Genomic DNA, 16448 nt, shown 5'->3' on the forward strand with positions numbered 1-16448 from the left:
AACTTTTAAGTAAAACTCATTCTTTACTGAACAAGAATAATTATGCATGCTTCTTTAATGGTATTGCATTATTTGATCAGAAGGATTATATTTTTAATGGTCTTTTCTGAAAGCATATAGTACTTCAGTTGTTCTATAGGTTACATAGATTTTGACTGGCCCACATAAAACCCACGATGGCCATGTGTTTTCTGGGCTGGACTGGGAAACTGACTATCATTTCAGTGACTAGGAAATATGTTTTAGGGGCCCAATAACTAATTTAAAAACTACGTCTTGTTCCTTTTTGTAGCCAGTTTGTAAATAAAGAGCTATTTCATTTTAGTTTATATTTTCGTACAGTTTCAACTATGATATTTGAGATACTGAATTTGCTTCATGATGGAAAATTTGTTAACATGTATTTAGTCAGTTTTGAGAGTTCAGTATGTAGTTTCCCTTGGTTTGGTCCTAAAAATTAGTTAGGAAGAGATAATACAAATGCAAAGGAAGCAGATACACAGGGAAAAAAAAGGTTCTAATTTTGTACAAAAATTCAGATGTTTCTACTCATGTTCTTGCTTCTATAATTACTATAAAAGATACTTAATATTATTTTGTTATTTTTAGTCAGCCATCTCCTAAAGCACCCCAAAGAGTAGATTTCCTATAATATTATCCTATGTGAATAGAAAAAAGGGCATAGATGCTATTTATCTACAAGAACTTTATTTGACTTGTCAGTAAAAGATTGTAATTTAAAAATAAAATAATATAGGAAAATGTAAAAGAATTCTCTCTGATCTCTGTTAACCTTTGTCATTTGTAATGATTATTCCTCAGTTAATTAAATACATTTTTTTCCATGATTTGAATGCAAAATATAACTGGCGATGGTAGCAATAGAAAAACTATTAGATTTTTAGGCCACAAACTCAATATGAACAAGCTTTGCTTCTGGAATTATATTCTGGGTATCCTTTTTTTTTCTTTTTAAAATCATATTTTATTTTTATGTCTCCCTACCACATAAGAGAAATAGCTTACAAGAGGATGAATATGTTTTATTTAAATCCCAGTTTTGATTAAAATGACATTAGATTTTAACAAATAACCATTATTACATTTGCAATAATTTGCAAACCCCTTACTAAAATATTTTCTAACATGTTTTGATTACAGTACATGTATTTTTCTTTTCTTTCCTTCTTTTTTTCCTTTTCTTTTCTTTTTTAGCCAAAGAAGAGACTGTCAGGTTCTAAGTCAAAAAGGAAACCAGGATATCATTCATCTTATTGAAACTGTGGTGCTTATTGTTAAAATTGTCCCTGATTGCAACTGTCATCTAATTTCATTGGATTTCAAGAATGATAGCTTATTTTATATTTATAAAGACTTTCTCCTCTCAGAAAACAACTGATTGAGCTTATTTTCCAGGTTAATAACGCTTATTAAAAAGTGTCTTTGTGTGTATCTTACAAAAGCAGCCTTAAGGCAGACTTAAATTAATCTCATTGTTAATGCTTATATTGAGAAAATATGAGGAAACACTAAATGTTCAGAAATAATATTTTCTGACATGTCCAGTGTGGAGACTATTCCACTGTCTTACAGCATCAACAAAACCAGAAAAGTGGGCTCTGAATGTTAACACATTTTTCAAAAACCATTATTTCATTGGATCCTCACACTAAACAGGCCTGTGAGATAAAAATGAAATCCTCAGATTAACCCTGATATCACCAGCACCTCGCTTCTCACCCTCTCTCCTCCAGTCTTTAAACCACAGACATTGCCACAAGTCAGAATGACCTCAGATGCTTTTTTAAATTTAAGAAGTTCTAAGTAGGAGGGTGTGTAGGGATCCTTCAGTCCCTTTAATAGCTAAAAGTCTTGCTTTTTCCTAGAAGTGCAGCAAATGCCTAACAGGGAATCCTAAGGAGACGCCATGGTTTCTTATCTTCTCTAAGCCTAGCAAGAGCCCCCCAAGGAACCTGCTTTTGTCAACTACACGGAGTCTAATCAACCACAAACTGGTTACTCTCTTCCACCTCTACTATGGGTCTCAAATTACTTGTCTGCAAAGTCAGAAACTTGAACAAAATTTTCTTTGGCTTTCCCTTACCTGACTTGAGAGGGAAAGATTGCCTGAATCAGGCAACAGTAAGCCAACAGTCCTCTAAACTGCGGCCTGGAAGAAGCATATTTCCTGGGTTTAAAGTGGGGGCCAACATCTGAAAGCAAGGCCCTGGGGGCCGTAAGCAGAGCAGCTTGGATCCAGGGTCAGAAACTTAGTCTGAGCTGCGTTTCCTGTAATTCCCCTTCCGGAAGCGTCGCCGGCTCCGGGAGTAGAGCACCCGCCACGACCCCTCTCACCAGCCCTTCGCGTTCAGTGGACTACATTCCCCAGAACACCCCGCAACGACCCTCGCAGAGCACCAGTAGGCGCCACTGACGTCATCAGCCGGCGCGCAGTTTAGACTCCACTGATGTGGCGCTTTGGGGCAAGAAGTTGGTGCTGCACTGGGCCCTGGGGCTGAAGACGCGGTTTGAGCGATCCCTGACCCTTTTCTACCCGGTCCCCTCTTGTCTGTCATTTCTCTCACTCCTCTGTCGGGATGAGGCGTGCAGGCCTGGGTAAGAAGAGAGCTGAGTTTCGAAGTTTGGGGACCCTAGCACCGGCCGTGTCACTGGCGTTGGGGCCGTAAAGCGGGAGGTCAGGAGGGGATCTTTGGAGGCGGTGCGAAGTGGAAATACATCATTTGTCCCAGTACGGGAGTTTCCTTAAGTTTGATTCAGACTCAAGTTTAGACGATCAGTTAGAGTGGTGGAAAACTAGGAGTGCGGTGTGTGCAGCTGCCACCTCCGTAATCGAGGTGTGTGTAAGGGATTGACTGTCTGAGCTGTGGTTATGGAAAGTACTATGTTTCCCTCAGCCCAGCTTTAATTTCTCTTTCTCTACTGATCGTGGCTGGATCTTAGTTTCTTTAGAAGCGACATTGGAAGAATGGGTTTTGCCTGGTAACCATTACTAATGATTGCTACTGGTAACAGGGAGTTACAAAGGTAAACGTATGTGTCATTATTGGTAATAAAGCCCTGGTGTATAAGGTTGGGATCAAAGGCGATTTTCCCTAGACCATCTCTTCTCTAAACCTTGTTCCACTGGTGACGCAGACTATAGTAAGAATTAATGACTTAATATGTGTTCTTGATTTTTTGGGGTTAGGAAGCTGGCATTCTATGCAGCAAGAATAAATTAGGCCCCGGACGATTTAATAGACCCTTATAATAACACACAGATGTTAGAATAGCATTTTCTGGTTCTGAAACTATTAAGAGATGGTTTAAAAAGAAGAAAATTGCTCAAAGTGCAGTATACTTAAGTAAATGTATGAAACATTTGAACAAAGATATTTCTATTATCAGTCATTGTAACATGGAAAAGGGAAAAAAGTACTTCAAAAGTGTTAGATATTTAAAGTCAGTGAAAGTTTCCAGTAAATATAGACTTATATGTTGATTAATACATCATAGTATGACAACAGGTTTTTTAAATGTAGTTTTTCTGTGAAAATTTGCATCATAGAAACAATGCGGGGTCAGTAAATTGAAGATGAAGAAAAAGTAATTTCAAACAAGATTAGTTTCACATGCCTAAGTGTTTTTCTTAACAGCAAACATTTATTGTATCTTTGAATAAATTCTGTCTGTGTTGTCAGTTGTCTCCCTGTTTGTACTCGCCAAACTTCTAGTCTAACTGAAGAATAGGAATATATGCAAAGGTGAATTATGATACAAGATGTTAGCTATACATCTACAAGTACCAAGTAAGTTCTACAGAGTGAAAGTCTCAGATTTGAGAGATAGATCACAGTATACTTTGTGGAGATGTTGGGATTCTAACTAGACCTCAAATAATGGAGAGTTGGAGAAGTAAGTTCCAGATGGGATGATGCCCAAAGGAAAAGAGATATGGAACTAGAATTAAGGAATGCTGTGTTCAAGATATTATGAGTAAGTCAATTTCATTGAAGTACAAAGCATGAGAAGACCTAGCTGTGGAGATCTTTGCCTGCCAGGCCATGGCGTTTACATGCTATCAATAGGCCATTGGCCTATTTGAAAATTATTGTGCTACATTGTGCTTTGTTAAATTCCAGGAAAGAGAATTGAGAAGAGGTGATTTCCAGCCCTGAGTGTGTATTAGAATTATCTAGGAAGCTTTAAAAGTATAACCTGGATCCCAGCTCAGATCAACCAAATTAGAATATCTAGGATAGCGCTCTCCCACCTTTTGAAAAGTTTCCCTGTTAAGATGTGATTACTTATGTAAATGTTGCTATAATTTACATTGGTGTAAAGTATTTTTTAAGTATCAGTGTATATTGATCTGGAATTTTAAATTTGAAATAACAGTGAATCTGATAGATCCTCATGTGTAGACGCTGTCACACTTCACATGCGTTGCCACATGATTTGGTTCAGTTATTGTTAGAATTTACGCAAAAGAAGCAGCATTTGTCTAAATTGACAAAGGCTGAAGATGATCTTCAGTCCTCATTAGCTTTTCTACAACTCTTCTTAACAGTATTTCACACAAAAAGTAATAGATGAGTTGGAATAGTAACTCTGTCTCTTTATTTTTCTTTATATCGGGGGTGGGTGACAGTTTAAGTGAAGATCATATCTTAGAAATGTGCATTGGAAGATTTCTATAAATGAGAATTTCACTTCAGAAATGGAACAGTATGGAAGAATTCTAAAATTAAGATAGACAAAAGGAGCAAAAGAAAAGAAATAAACCAGAAAATCATTGATGAAATTGTCGAGTGATTAAATTCATCATCAGTAATTACTTTTTGGGCAAATGTTAATATACGTGGCTTCTTAGTCACATAAAATAAGTAGAATACATTGTTCTTTAAGGGCCTTGGGCCATATTAATGTAGAGTTTACACAAGGTAGTACTGGTTAATAGATTGAGAATTCATTTATTTTATTTTTTATTAGTACATGTTTGCAGTACATAATGATTACATTCACCATGGGAGATGTGTACATGTACATAACACACACCCATGTTTATAGCAGCACAATTTATAATAGCTAAAACTTGGAAAGAGTGCATATGCCCATCAACAGAGACTTCATTTTTAAGTGATGATTTTTTTCTTTTTGGTACCGTGGATTAAACACAGGACCTTGCGCTTGCGAGGCAGGCGGTGGAACCACTGAGCTAAATCCCCGGCCCTTTAAATGATGATTTTAATTATTAAGTGGGGAAAAATTAGTGTGCCCAATCTTTGAGTTCCTAATTTTTTTAATAACACATTTTGAATACTTAAGAGATAGTATGGCAGCAGTTGAAGAAAAATTTGAGTAAGCAGCTCCTCTGTTTGGGATGTACTTGCTCAAGATTTTGTGGTGGTAGAAATTGGATAGGTTAGATGTCTGATGCATATAAAGTGCATATTCGGTATGGGGGAGATAAAACTATGACACACTGTTTCTGTACTCAGAAGCATTACATTCTTGACAAAGGTGAATAACAGTAAATTCAAATTCTGTTCTTTATTGAGTTTATTTACATATTTACATACATTCACTGAGTGTGCCTTACTCTTTGTGTGCATGTGTGTGTGTTTATGGAGATATATAGCGATGAGTGAACTGAACTTACTGTCTGCCCTACTAGTACAGTCTAGAGAGCAATAGTAGTGGTATAGTCAAAACTATAGGAATTTAGGAGATTTGCTTCTTAGAGAAAATGAAATTTGTACTGTGCTTTGAGAGAGCTTCCTGTTCACACCTTGATCATCCTGCAACCATCAGCGCTGACTGCCACACCCTGTCTTTCCAGCTCTTATTGTCACTACTCTTCCATCTTGTCTTTGGCTTATGAATGACTTATTTTAACATTATTCCTTTCCCCTATCTTCATAGTGAACCATTGTATCTGTTTCAAACCCTGTACCCCATAATCCATATCTTCAACCACTTTTTTTTGTCAAGCATTCTCAACTTTTGGGGGTTCTGTTCTTTGGCACCCTAACACTATAAACCTCTAACTATAGTTCACTGGAACAGTGGGGCTTTTCAGAGGCTAAATGACACCAGTGAGCGCTTCTGTAGAAAGAGCACACATCTGGCAGGATTGAAGCCACCACAATATATTGCAGGAGCCAAGTTTGTTTTATCCTCCTATTCATTCTGAGCAATCCTGTCACTTTTCTTATCCTTCTTACTATTCCAGGTGATCCCCATTCTTTAGCAGATAGTTCCTTTGCTTCCTGTGAACATTGATGACATCAATTACAGGGTGATGTATTTTCAGTGCCATCTACTAGAAGATAAGCTCCATGAAAGTAGCCCCTGGAAAGAATAATGGATGTAATACATGGTAGTTCCTCAATTATTTGTTGAAGAAAGAATAACACTCCACGAACTCTCAGCTAACATTCTCCATAAGAGACTCCTCATCTGTCTCCTAGGGCTTTAACTTGTGTCCTCACTTCCCCTTGTCCCTTGGCTCTTTTCTGTTCAGCTCTCTAAGAGAAAGAGATATGGTAAAAGGCCATCCCTCTGACCATGCCCACCTCGCAAGAGCAAGGTCCTGAGTTCGATCCCTGGTACCAAAAAAAAAAGACCATCCCTCTGTTCTGGGCTTTCCCTCCCGTTAGGTTATCCCCTCATAGCCAAAGTGCTGTAGTGGGTAGTTGATGTTACTACTTTTAGATCTTTTATTAAAACCTATGTTTTTACTGAGCAGGGAATGTACTCTGAATATTCTTGCATATCAGTGCCTAGTTTCATGTCTTCTGGGCAATCAGTAAGTGATCAATAAAGCAATGTTGGAGTAAACTGAATAGTCTGTGAGAGGGGATAATGTAAAGAGTCGCTCTGCTCTCTGGTTCTAAATTTTTTAAATTTATTTGGATTATGAATATTATAAACATACATGGTCTGCAACACCCTCCAGGGGTCTTTTTTGGTTCTTTGCTAATTCTTAACCTTTCAAAAATGGCTTCTGTTTTTGCTACACAACACTTGTGGCTGTGGTCCTTGCAGGTGAAGCAGCCCCTCCTGGCAGCTATGGGAACTATGGCTATCCTAATAGTGGGTACAGTGCCTGTGAAGAAGAAAATGAGAGACTCACTGAAAGTTTAAGAAGTAAAGTAACTGCTATCAAATCTGTAAGTACAGAGTAGGACTTATATATATTTTAATTTCTATATGCATATACGCTTGTCAGTTATATACTTTTATTGAGATCATAATTTTTAAAATTTAGCTACTTAAATGCTATGGTTCAGTGAGGTCAAAATGCACTCAAAATTTAGACCATACTTTAGGTATGCTAGAAAATGTAGCAAATCAAAAGATACTTTGGTTTAATGTTTTTCTTAAACTCCAGTTGCTGTGTATTACAATCTAAAAAACACTCTATATTGTTTCCACTTACATCACGTCTGAAAAAGAACTGTCCTACTGTCCCCACGTAGCTGTTCTTTTTCTCTAATTTCCCAAGGTACAAATACATTTTAATCTTTCTTTTTTCTACCTTTGAAACTCATTTCAGTCTCTGAGACTGTACATTCTCTCATGTTTCTCTCTCTACATTTCTGTTTCTAAGACTACCCCTTATTTTCATAGGTGAACCATTGGGAAAGTCTCTTAGTTCTGACCTAGGTACATCCTGTTATCTTTGCAGAATATTTAAAATTGCATCCTGCACTCCAAGAAGTCTCGTATCCTCCATGATTTAACAAACTTCACACCCTATAGCGTGATCAGATAAGTCTTTCAGAGATTGGCCCCAGTTTCTCAGACCTTCCCCGCTTCCAGAATCTGTATTGCTTCCTCAGACGAGTGAGTGAGCTCTTTGTGTCCTCTGCAGGCTGTTGCCGTCCCATCCCCCATGTTTTGCACTGTCCCTTTGCCTCAGTCATCCTCTTCTTCTTACATTGACTGAAGCCCTGCTCATCCCAGAAGGCCCTACGTTGTTGCATCCTCTCTCTCCTAAGCTTGCTGTCGACTCCATTCAAAATTCCATGCTATGGCATAAAACCACTTATATCATTTCTGTACCATTTATTGCATATTCATTGGCATTATTTGTATGTAAAAGAAACCTGAATGTGAAGTTTTGTCTTGTACTTTCTTTTATATTCTGTATAGACCCTAAAATGATTCTTTATTAGTGGTATTAACTGAGTAAATTTGTATTTGATAAAGGGATTACACACCAATGACTTTAAATAGTGTGTGATCGATTCTGTATTGTAGTACATATGCTATACACTTGCAAAGCATTCAGTAGAAACCCATGTTGCCAAAACTTAATTGGTATTGCATTACAGTCTTCGGAAAATCAAATTGTATTCAGCCTGGAAACTTGTGTTCTAAAATAGCATTGTTTCTAAAGTGATATTATATCAAAAGGAGTAGATCTGTGAACCTAGTAATAATTGTATGATGTTAATAATTTGGAAAATATAACATTTGGAAGGATATGGGAATTAAATGCCTTTTTAAAACAACAAAACCCCAGTGTTGATCACTGAGACATTTTAGAAGAAAACTGTGATGTCTTGGAAATCTTTTTCCTTTCCATTAATGACATTTGTTGGAAGTAGTTGAGTGATTTGGGCTATCTAGCTTTATTATCTGATTTGTTAAATTTTGGAAGAATACTCGTGTTCTGATCTACTGCATTCTAATATGGTTATTATATCAATATTATGTCATATGCTTTCCACACAAATTAAGTTGAGAACAATAATTGTAATGACTTGCTAAGACTGTTGATTGCATTTATTCAGTATCTTGGAATTGAAGGCTTTGAAGAATTTATAGTATAAAGTATTAGGTTTTAGTTTATACCACAGCCATAATTACTTATTCTTTTGTTTCTTATAGGCTCAGGTTCTACGCTGCATTACTTTCAGATGTAGATAACATTAACTTGTTAAATTTATTTTCAGTTTATCATAGAGAAAAATTATCTTAAAATTCTACAGGTACAAACAGCCAATGATAAATGTAAATGTATTGCATACCTAAAATGTACCAATAAAAGAATAAAAAAAATTCTAATTAAGTTTAGACATATATTCAAAGTAATATATTTAATTAGGAAAATATTAAGTACTTATATCTGGATTTGAATTAGTCATATGGGCACTTCTATATCTTCTAAGATATAAGGAGGAAATATATAGGTAAATACTTTTGTACAAATAAAATACAGAACAAAGCCTGCAAACATAAAAGGATCAGAGCATTTACTAAAATTAAGTCAGAATTGATTAAACAATGAGATTAGAATGGAGAGAAAATATTCACAGGAGTAGAAATTCTAAAATTTATTTTCCATTTCAGTAGACAAAGTATTAGAATAGATTATATTTAATATTTCTAGAATATAGTTTCATTTGAAAAAATGCACATGCTTACATGTGGCATTATTATTTTTACTTTATAACACTCAAATACTTTTCTATGAGTATTAATAGATATACATTTTTCTTTGTAGCTTTCCATTGAAATAGGCCATGAAGTTAAAAATCAAAATAAATTATTAGCTGAAGTGGTAAGTAATTATTATTTAAACTTTAAGATATTTGACCTAATATTCTCACATGTAACAACTGTTAACCAAAAATGAGTAAAATTTAACTTTTATCCATTTTGAAACAGATTTAGAGATTATAAATCATAGATCCCCATCCATTTGTATCTAATCAATTTTTCATAGCTGTAAGGTTTATTTTTTGCATTTTTTCATCTTTCTTAGCAAAACCTTCATAGATCTCAGTCGCCTGAGAGCCCTTCATTAAGTGAGAGCTATATATTAACTTTTTTTGTTAGAGCCTTCTTGGTTCACTAATGTTTATTTTGGACGTCAAACTTCTCTGGTCATTTCCTTTTTTCTCTACATATTTTAAAAATTGTACTATTCCAAAATCAGTATGGAACTGACTAAGCTTTTTACTAGAATTACCAAGAGAACTCTTTGAAAATGCACATGCCTATTTTTCACTCTAAGTAAAGGACTGTAATTCAAAATTTGAAGGGGAGGGCTCAAGCATATATATTTTGAAAAAAGCTTCCTGGGTGATTGTGATGTATAATCCTGGTGAAGAACCATAAATTTAAAGTCTATGAACTGCACTGAGATTGAGCTATGCAAAAATCTCGTATTATACCGAGATCTTTTCATCTCAGGATATTGAGATTTCTTTGAAAGTGTAATATTTCTAATGTGTACCTGGTCTTTTCATCTTAAGGACTTCTCCAACTATGTTTTAATATGGTGGTTTTTCTTTGTTCCTATTTATAACCCTTACCACATTTACCACCTCCACATGATACTCTTAGCTTTTAGTGTAGACTCTGTTGTACTTCAGAGTTGGCTATCTAAACCAGTGTGTCTAAGAATAAAGGGATGGGGCTGGGGATTTAGCTCAGTGGTTCCACTGCCTGCCTCACAAGCGCAAGGTCCTGAGTTCGATCCTTGGTACCAAAAAAATAAATAAAAAATAAAGGGATGTTTAACTGCTAAATGTATTAAATTTTGGATGAATTCCTTTACTGGTAGCAATCAACTATTTGACCTTGGAAAGCAATGTCACAACAAAAACAGAAAGTTGTGTGGTACTATACAAAGTACTGGCCTTTCTTGTTAATGTTTTTTCATGCATATAATTGGAATAAATAGTTTGAGTGTTTGAATTTCTCTGTGATTGAAAGAAATGTTTAAATTGGATAGTAAAAGAGCTTTTTATTCATTGAAAGACTTGGTTTACTTTGCATAGAGTACTCAGGGTGATTGCCAAAGTTATAAATAGGCTCCTGAATTGATTAAATACAAAACTGTCATTAAAAATGTACCCTAATAGCAGTACATTCAATTACTTGAATGTACATATGTAGAATATTAGAGTGTAAATATGATATTTTCCTTACTCTCTTATAGGACTCACAATTTGATTCTACAACTGGATTTCTAGGTAAAACTATGGGAAAACTGAAGATTTTATCTACCGGGAGCCAAACAAAGCTGCTGTGCTATATGATGCTGTTTTCATTATTTGTCTTTTTTGTCATTTATTGGATTATTAAACTGAGGTGATGCAGTTAGGTGTGCATTTGGAATTTGTTCTAACCAATGGCTTGATATCATTTTGATAAAAATCAGCATCAGGACATTCCTAATTTTCAAATTGTATGGCCTTTTCCATTGAAAATTTCAGTGCTCTTTGAATATTATTTCTTATTGACTCATTTAAACTCCTATTTTCAGGGGTTTTGAGATGGCCTGGAGTCAGTGTAGCTCTACTAGTTTTTTTCCATTGTTTGCTGTCAGATTAAATAGCAATCTAATATCCTGTTGCTACCATAAATAGAGGTTTAGGTTCCATTTAAGGAAACTAGTGGGAGAGGACTAGAATCCCTGGAGAGCCTGATTCTGAGCTCTTAAGTAGGGAGCCCACCTGTGATGGAATGGTAATTGTGTTTTCCTCAGCTGTTACCAGATGTGATGGTCTGTTCCAGTGATGGCGAACCAAGGGAAGTATGCTGTAGCAGGGCTGTTTGTATCACTGTAAGCTCTAAAAGGTTCATCATCACTGGTCTCTTCCTCCATCCTCCCTCATTTGGTTACATTTGGAGCCCAATTTCTTTTTACCTGAAATCTTAATAATATTTGTTTATATAACTCCTCTTTTTCTCCAGTGGCCTCCTTCTTTAATAAAGCTTTTTATTTTCACATATTTCTAATAGGGCTCAATACATCTGTGTTATCAGTGTAGTTATTTTATAAATTCCATTGACGTGATTTTTAATAGTTTTATGATTTTAACTAATTAGGTGGTCCATTTGATTATCATTTGTGACAATAATGTGAAATTAAGTAATTGCTAAGCTCTGGGGGAGAATAAAGTGTTGAAGCCAAATTAATTGTGTTTTATTATGTGCTCTAAAGAGTGAAAATACTCAGGCACTGCACTTGGAGTTAAAAGGATTGTTGCTTTAATCCATTTTTTCCTTTCCCTTTTTTCCCTTCCCCTACCCCTCCCAATTCCCTTGCTCTTTTAGACCTTTTCTTCCTGTTACACAATATCAATTATACATTTTTTAAATTACATTATTAAGATCTAGGAGACATTACTACAGATTTTACAGAATTTAAAAGGATATAGAAAGCATATTACAAAAATCTTTTTTGGAATAAATTTGACAACTTCTAAGAAGTACCTTGGAAGACAATGAAACTAAATCTGGAGGAAATATAAAATTTGAATAGCACCTGTTAAAGAAAGTATATTCCTAGCTTGAAAACCTACCTATATGACAACAGCAGGCTCATAAACATTTTAACTGATAAATTATATCAAACAATTAAAGCAGAAAAAAGGAACACTTCTCCCCTCATTTTAGGAACTCAACATTGTGCTAATCCTAAAACTGGATAAAGATAATAGAAAAAAGTATGAACATAGATAGAAATTTGTTTAACAAAACTATTAGAAGTCAGATCTGGCAGGATGTAGAAAGTGGTTTTGTTATAGGGATGGCAGTGTTGGTTCAGCATTGGAAGATCCACCCCCAAAAGTCATCATTTTAACATGAAAGGGAAAAAGCCATATGATCCTGTCACTAGTTGCAGAAAAAGTATTGGACTAAATTCTACAGCTGTTCATGGTAAAAGCTATCAGGAGACTAGAAGTAGAACAGAAACTTCTCAACAGATTAAAGACGTACTCCATACTTCCAGCAAGAACACCTTGTATGAATGGCGAAGATACAATGCTTTCTCCTTAAGGTGGAGAACAAAGGCAGATATGCTTACTCTTTATCTGTCCATTAAACTTTGAAACCTAGGCCCCACCAAAATAGCCTGGCAATAAAATGACATAACTAGGATAGGATTGGCAGGGCAGAGACAAAATCTTTATATGTAGATGAAATGATCATCTACAGAGAAAATACTAAGAAATCTCTAGGAGCCCCTAGAACTTGTACTTGAATTTAGTAGGATTAGAAAACACAAGGTATATATAAAAATTCAGGTCTGTGTATACTTGCTATAAATGAAGAATTGGATATTGAAATTTAAAAGTTATGTAGGAGTACAAAGGACCTAGAAAGGTTAAAAACAAAAACAGTGTTGGAAGACATTTAGTACCTAATTTTAAGACTTCTTCTAAAACTACAGTAATCAAGGCACTGTTGGTGTAAGGAAAGACATATAGATCATTTGAATAAAACAGAGAATCTAGAAATAGAACCACACATATATGGTCTACTAAGTTTTGAAAGATTATTTAACACTAGCATTTTATAGAATATAAACTCAATTCAAGAGGTGAAGAAGAGATAGTGTTTTCAGCAAACGGCACTAGAACACCTGGTATCCATATATAAAAAATTAACCTCAACCCTTTATTTCCATACATGAAAATAACTTGAAGGGATCTATGAACCTAAATAAGAAAGCCTAAAAGTATGAAACTTTAAGAAGAAATTATAAGGGAAAATGTTTATGAATTCAGGGTAGGCAAGAACTACCTAGGATACAAAAGACATGATGTATAAAAGAAAAAAATTGATAAATGAGATTCCATCAATATTTAGAACTTTAAATGACATCATTAAAATGAAAAGTAGTCCTTAGACCATATTTACAATGCATATAACCTATGAGCAGAATATATAAAGAACTCTTAGAGCTCATTAATAGACAATCCAATTAAAATGTAGACATAAGAAGATGATAAATAGCCAGTATAGCACAAGGAATGGTGTGCAACTCTAGAATCAGAAAAATACTAATCAATACAATAATAAGATTGAATTATACACTCATTGGGGAGATGAAGTTGAAAGTTTTAAAAGCCTTGTCATGACTATTTCTTTTTGTTGGATTCTCCCCCTTTGCGTTTAATTTGTCACACCCAATGGATTCATTCTGCTGGGTTTCCTGGGGTTGTGATCCTCATTGTCTTTTCCTAGGGTATTGTCTAAAATTTTTTGGAGTGCCAGTTTGGTATTCCTGAAGTTCCTGAGGTGCTCTTTATCATGAAAGTATCTTATTTCTCCATCAATTTTGAAAGATAGCTTTGCAGGGTACATCAATCTGAGTTGGAGGCTGTTTTCCTTTAGGGCTTGAAATACATCACTCCAAGCTCTTCTTGCCTTGAGGGTTTGCATTGAGAAGTCTGCTGTGATTCTGATGGGCTTTCCTTTGTATGTGATTTGTTTCTTTTCTCTAATTACTTGTAGAATTTTGTTCTTCTGTTGGATTTCTGGAATCCTAACTATTACATGCCTATGTGTAGATTTTTTTTGATTAGGGCTAGCTGGAGTCCTATATGCCTCACTTAACTGTATGCCAAGTTCTTTTCCCCTCCTTGGGAAGTTTTCTGCCATCACTTCTGTGAGCAGTTTTTTTTTATGTCATCTGCACTCTCTCCTCTTTCTTCATTGACTCCTTTCAGTCTTAGGTTATTCTTCTTTGCACTGTTTAGCAGCTACTGGATTGATTTCACATGTTCCCTTACAATTTTAAAGCAATTTTTCTTTTCCTCCTCACTAATTGCGATCTTATCTTCTATATGTGAAATTCTATCCTCACATTGGTTCATTCTGCTGCACAGACTTTTGAAGGAGTTTTTAATCTCTTGGAAATCTGTTTGTATTTGTTTTATGGATTCCATTTGTTTCCTATGTTGGGATTCCATCCTGTTCCTCAGATCCTCTCTTTTTTTTTAATCTGTGTCCTCTAGATTTATTAATCATGTCTTGCACCATGAGCAAAATCTTTGCTGTTATCTGAGTAATTATTTCTGATTTCATTTTTCCCAGATACTCTTTTGTTGCCAGTTCAGAGTCCAGGTGGTTGAGTATCAGATTGTTCCATCTCATTTCCCTTTGAGGTTGCTGTAGGTGATCTGGAAGTCTGTTTTTGAGGCTTGTTTATGTGTTTCCTCATTTCCACGGGGGGGGGGGTGTGCTTCTGGTGCCCACGCGGCTCACCTTCTCTGCCCTAGGAACCTGGGATGGCAGCGGTGGAGCTTCCTTCCAGGTGCTGGGACCCACTGAGCTTCTCTGCCCTAGGAGCCTAGGATGGAGGCCAGGGAGCTTCCTTCCAGGTGCTGGGACCAGCTGAGCTTCTCTGCCCTAGGAGCCTGGGATGGCAGCAGGGAAGCTTCCTTCCCGGTGCTGGGACCGGCTCACCTTCTCTGCCCTAGGAGCCTGGGATGGAGGTGGGGAGCTTCCTTCCGGGTGCTGGGACTGGCTGAGCTTCTCTTTCTCTGTCAATTATGTGACAACAGAGCTCAGGAATACTCAGAAGTCACTGACAATAAGTTACAAAAAATGGAAGATGGGGGCAGGGATGTAGCTCAGTGATGCTGCACCTGCCTGGCAAGCACAAGGTCCTGAGTTCAATCCCTGGTACCGGAAAAAAAAAATTAAAAATGGAAGAAACATGACCAAAGAAAAGAAAGATGAAAATGTAAAATAATTATCAGTGGAACTAGAGGAGCTCAGTCTCAGGAAAACCAGTAATGGCAAAAGAATGGTGGACTTTTAATATTAAAATTTGTCTATTCCATGAGAATATAAAATACTAACACTATTTAAATAAAGTTGGATGTTATCATCAAGGAGGTAGGAGATTTCTGGCAAAGGAGTTTTGGGTGATGTAAAAGATTCTTGTCACTGCATGGTTCAATCTTTCTTTGGTTGTTTTTTTTAAAGAATTGGCTAAAACCTGATATTTCAGTGTCACTCCATGGCACTGTGCTGAGGTCCTATCAGTCAGGGACCTAGCTACTCTGGAAGTAATGGCCTGTTGCACTCTGTGGCTCTTGCCAGTGCTCTTCTGTTTGGGGAAACTTAGGAAAAAGTATCCCCACAAATAAAATTTTGAGGAAATATCAAATGTGAAAAAATTCTAATCCTATGTAGTCATTTACAAGCCTATCACTAATTCCATAAAGTATTGCTGTAAGTTTTGGAGTTGTAATAATTGAATAGGCAATATTCACATTATAATCTTTATTCCAACAACGTTTGGGTGGTGGGTGGGGCACTATTCTATATTTTAAATGGTGCAACAAGTAACAAGCAATTTATAAAAATCCTAGCTGTCCAAATTTTCCTAGAACATCTAGTCGTTTTATGTGACTAGGAGTTGGTCTACAGATGTGTGCCACAAACATTGGCAAATAATTGAAAGTATAGTTTATACCTATGCATACCAAGCATGGGACTCTACAATGAGGAAAAGAATTGTATATATCATTGATAGCCTTTAAATTAGCATTAATTTTTGGATTTTACTTGAGCTGAGAGATGTTAAATTTATGACAAATAGGCAATATTTTAAGAATCAGAATTTTGGAGCAGAGAATCTTAGCACCTGCATCCTTAAAAAGCTTCTGTTTCTACAAAAATGG

At 35.9% G+C, this 16448-nt stretch overlaps 1 protein-coding gene across 6 annotated transcripts in view; it reads left to right on the top strand.

Moving 5' to 3' along the window:
• The first annotated feature begins 2415 nt into the window (after window positions 1–2415).
• The window catches only part of Bet1 (Bet1 golgi vesicular membrane trafficking protein), a 45864-nt gene continuing 31831 nt past the window's right edge, over window positions 2416–16448 (top strand). For 2 of the 6 annotated variants that reach the window (XM_087204716.1, XM_021242856.2), the window contains exons 1-4: window positions 2417–2490; window positions 7051–7175; window positions 9518–9574; window positions 10961–10994. In XM_087204716.1, coding sequence (XP_087060842.1) covers window positions 2469–2490; window positions 7051–7175; window positions 9518–9574; window positions 10961–10994 — 238 coding nt within the window. In that variant the 5' untranslated portion in view covers window positions 2417–2468. Of the gene's footprint in view, window positions 2617–7050; window positions 7176–9517; window positions 9575–10960; window positions 11940–16448 lie in introns of those variants that run through there. The other 4 variants (XM_087204715.1, XM_021242855.2, XM_004862691.3 and 1 more) reach the window with 4 other exon arrangements.

The sequence above is a fragment of the Heterocephalus glaber genome, unplaced genomic scaffold, assembly GCF_053883595.1.
Source record: "Heterocephalus glaber isolate CG9 unplaced genomic scaffold, H.glaber_assembly_v1.0 deba00000546, whole genome shotgun sequence".
In the NCBI taxonomy this organism is placed as follows: domain Eukaryota; kingdom Metazoa; phylum Chordata; class Mammalia; order Rodentia; family Bathyergidae; genus Heterocephalus; species Heterocephalus glaber.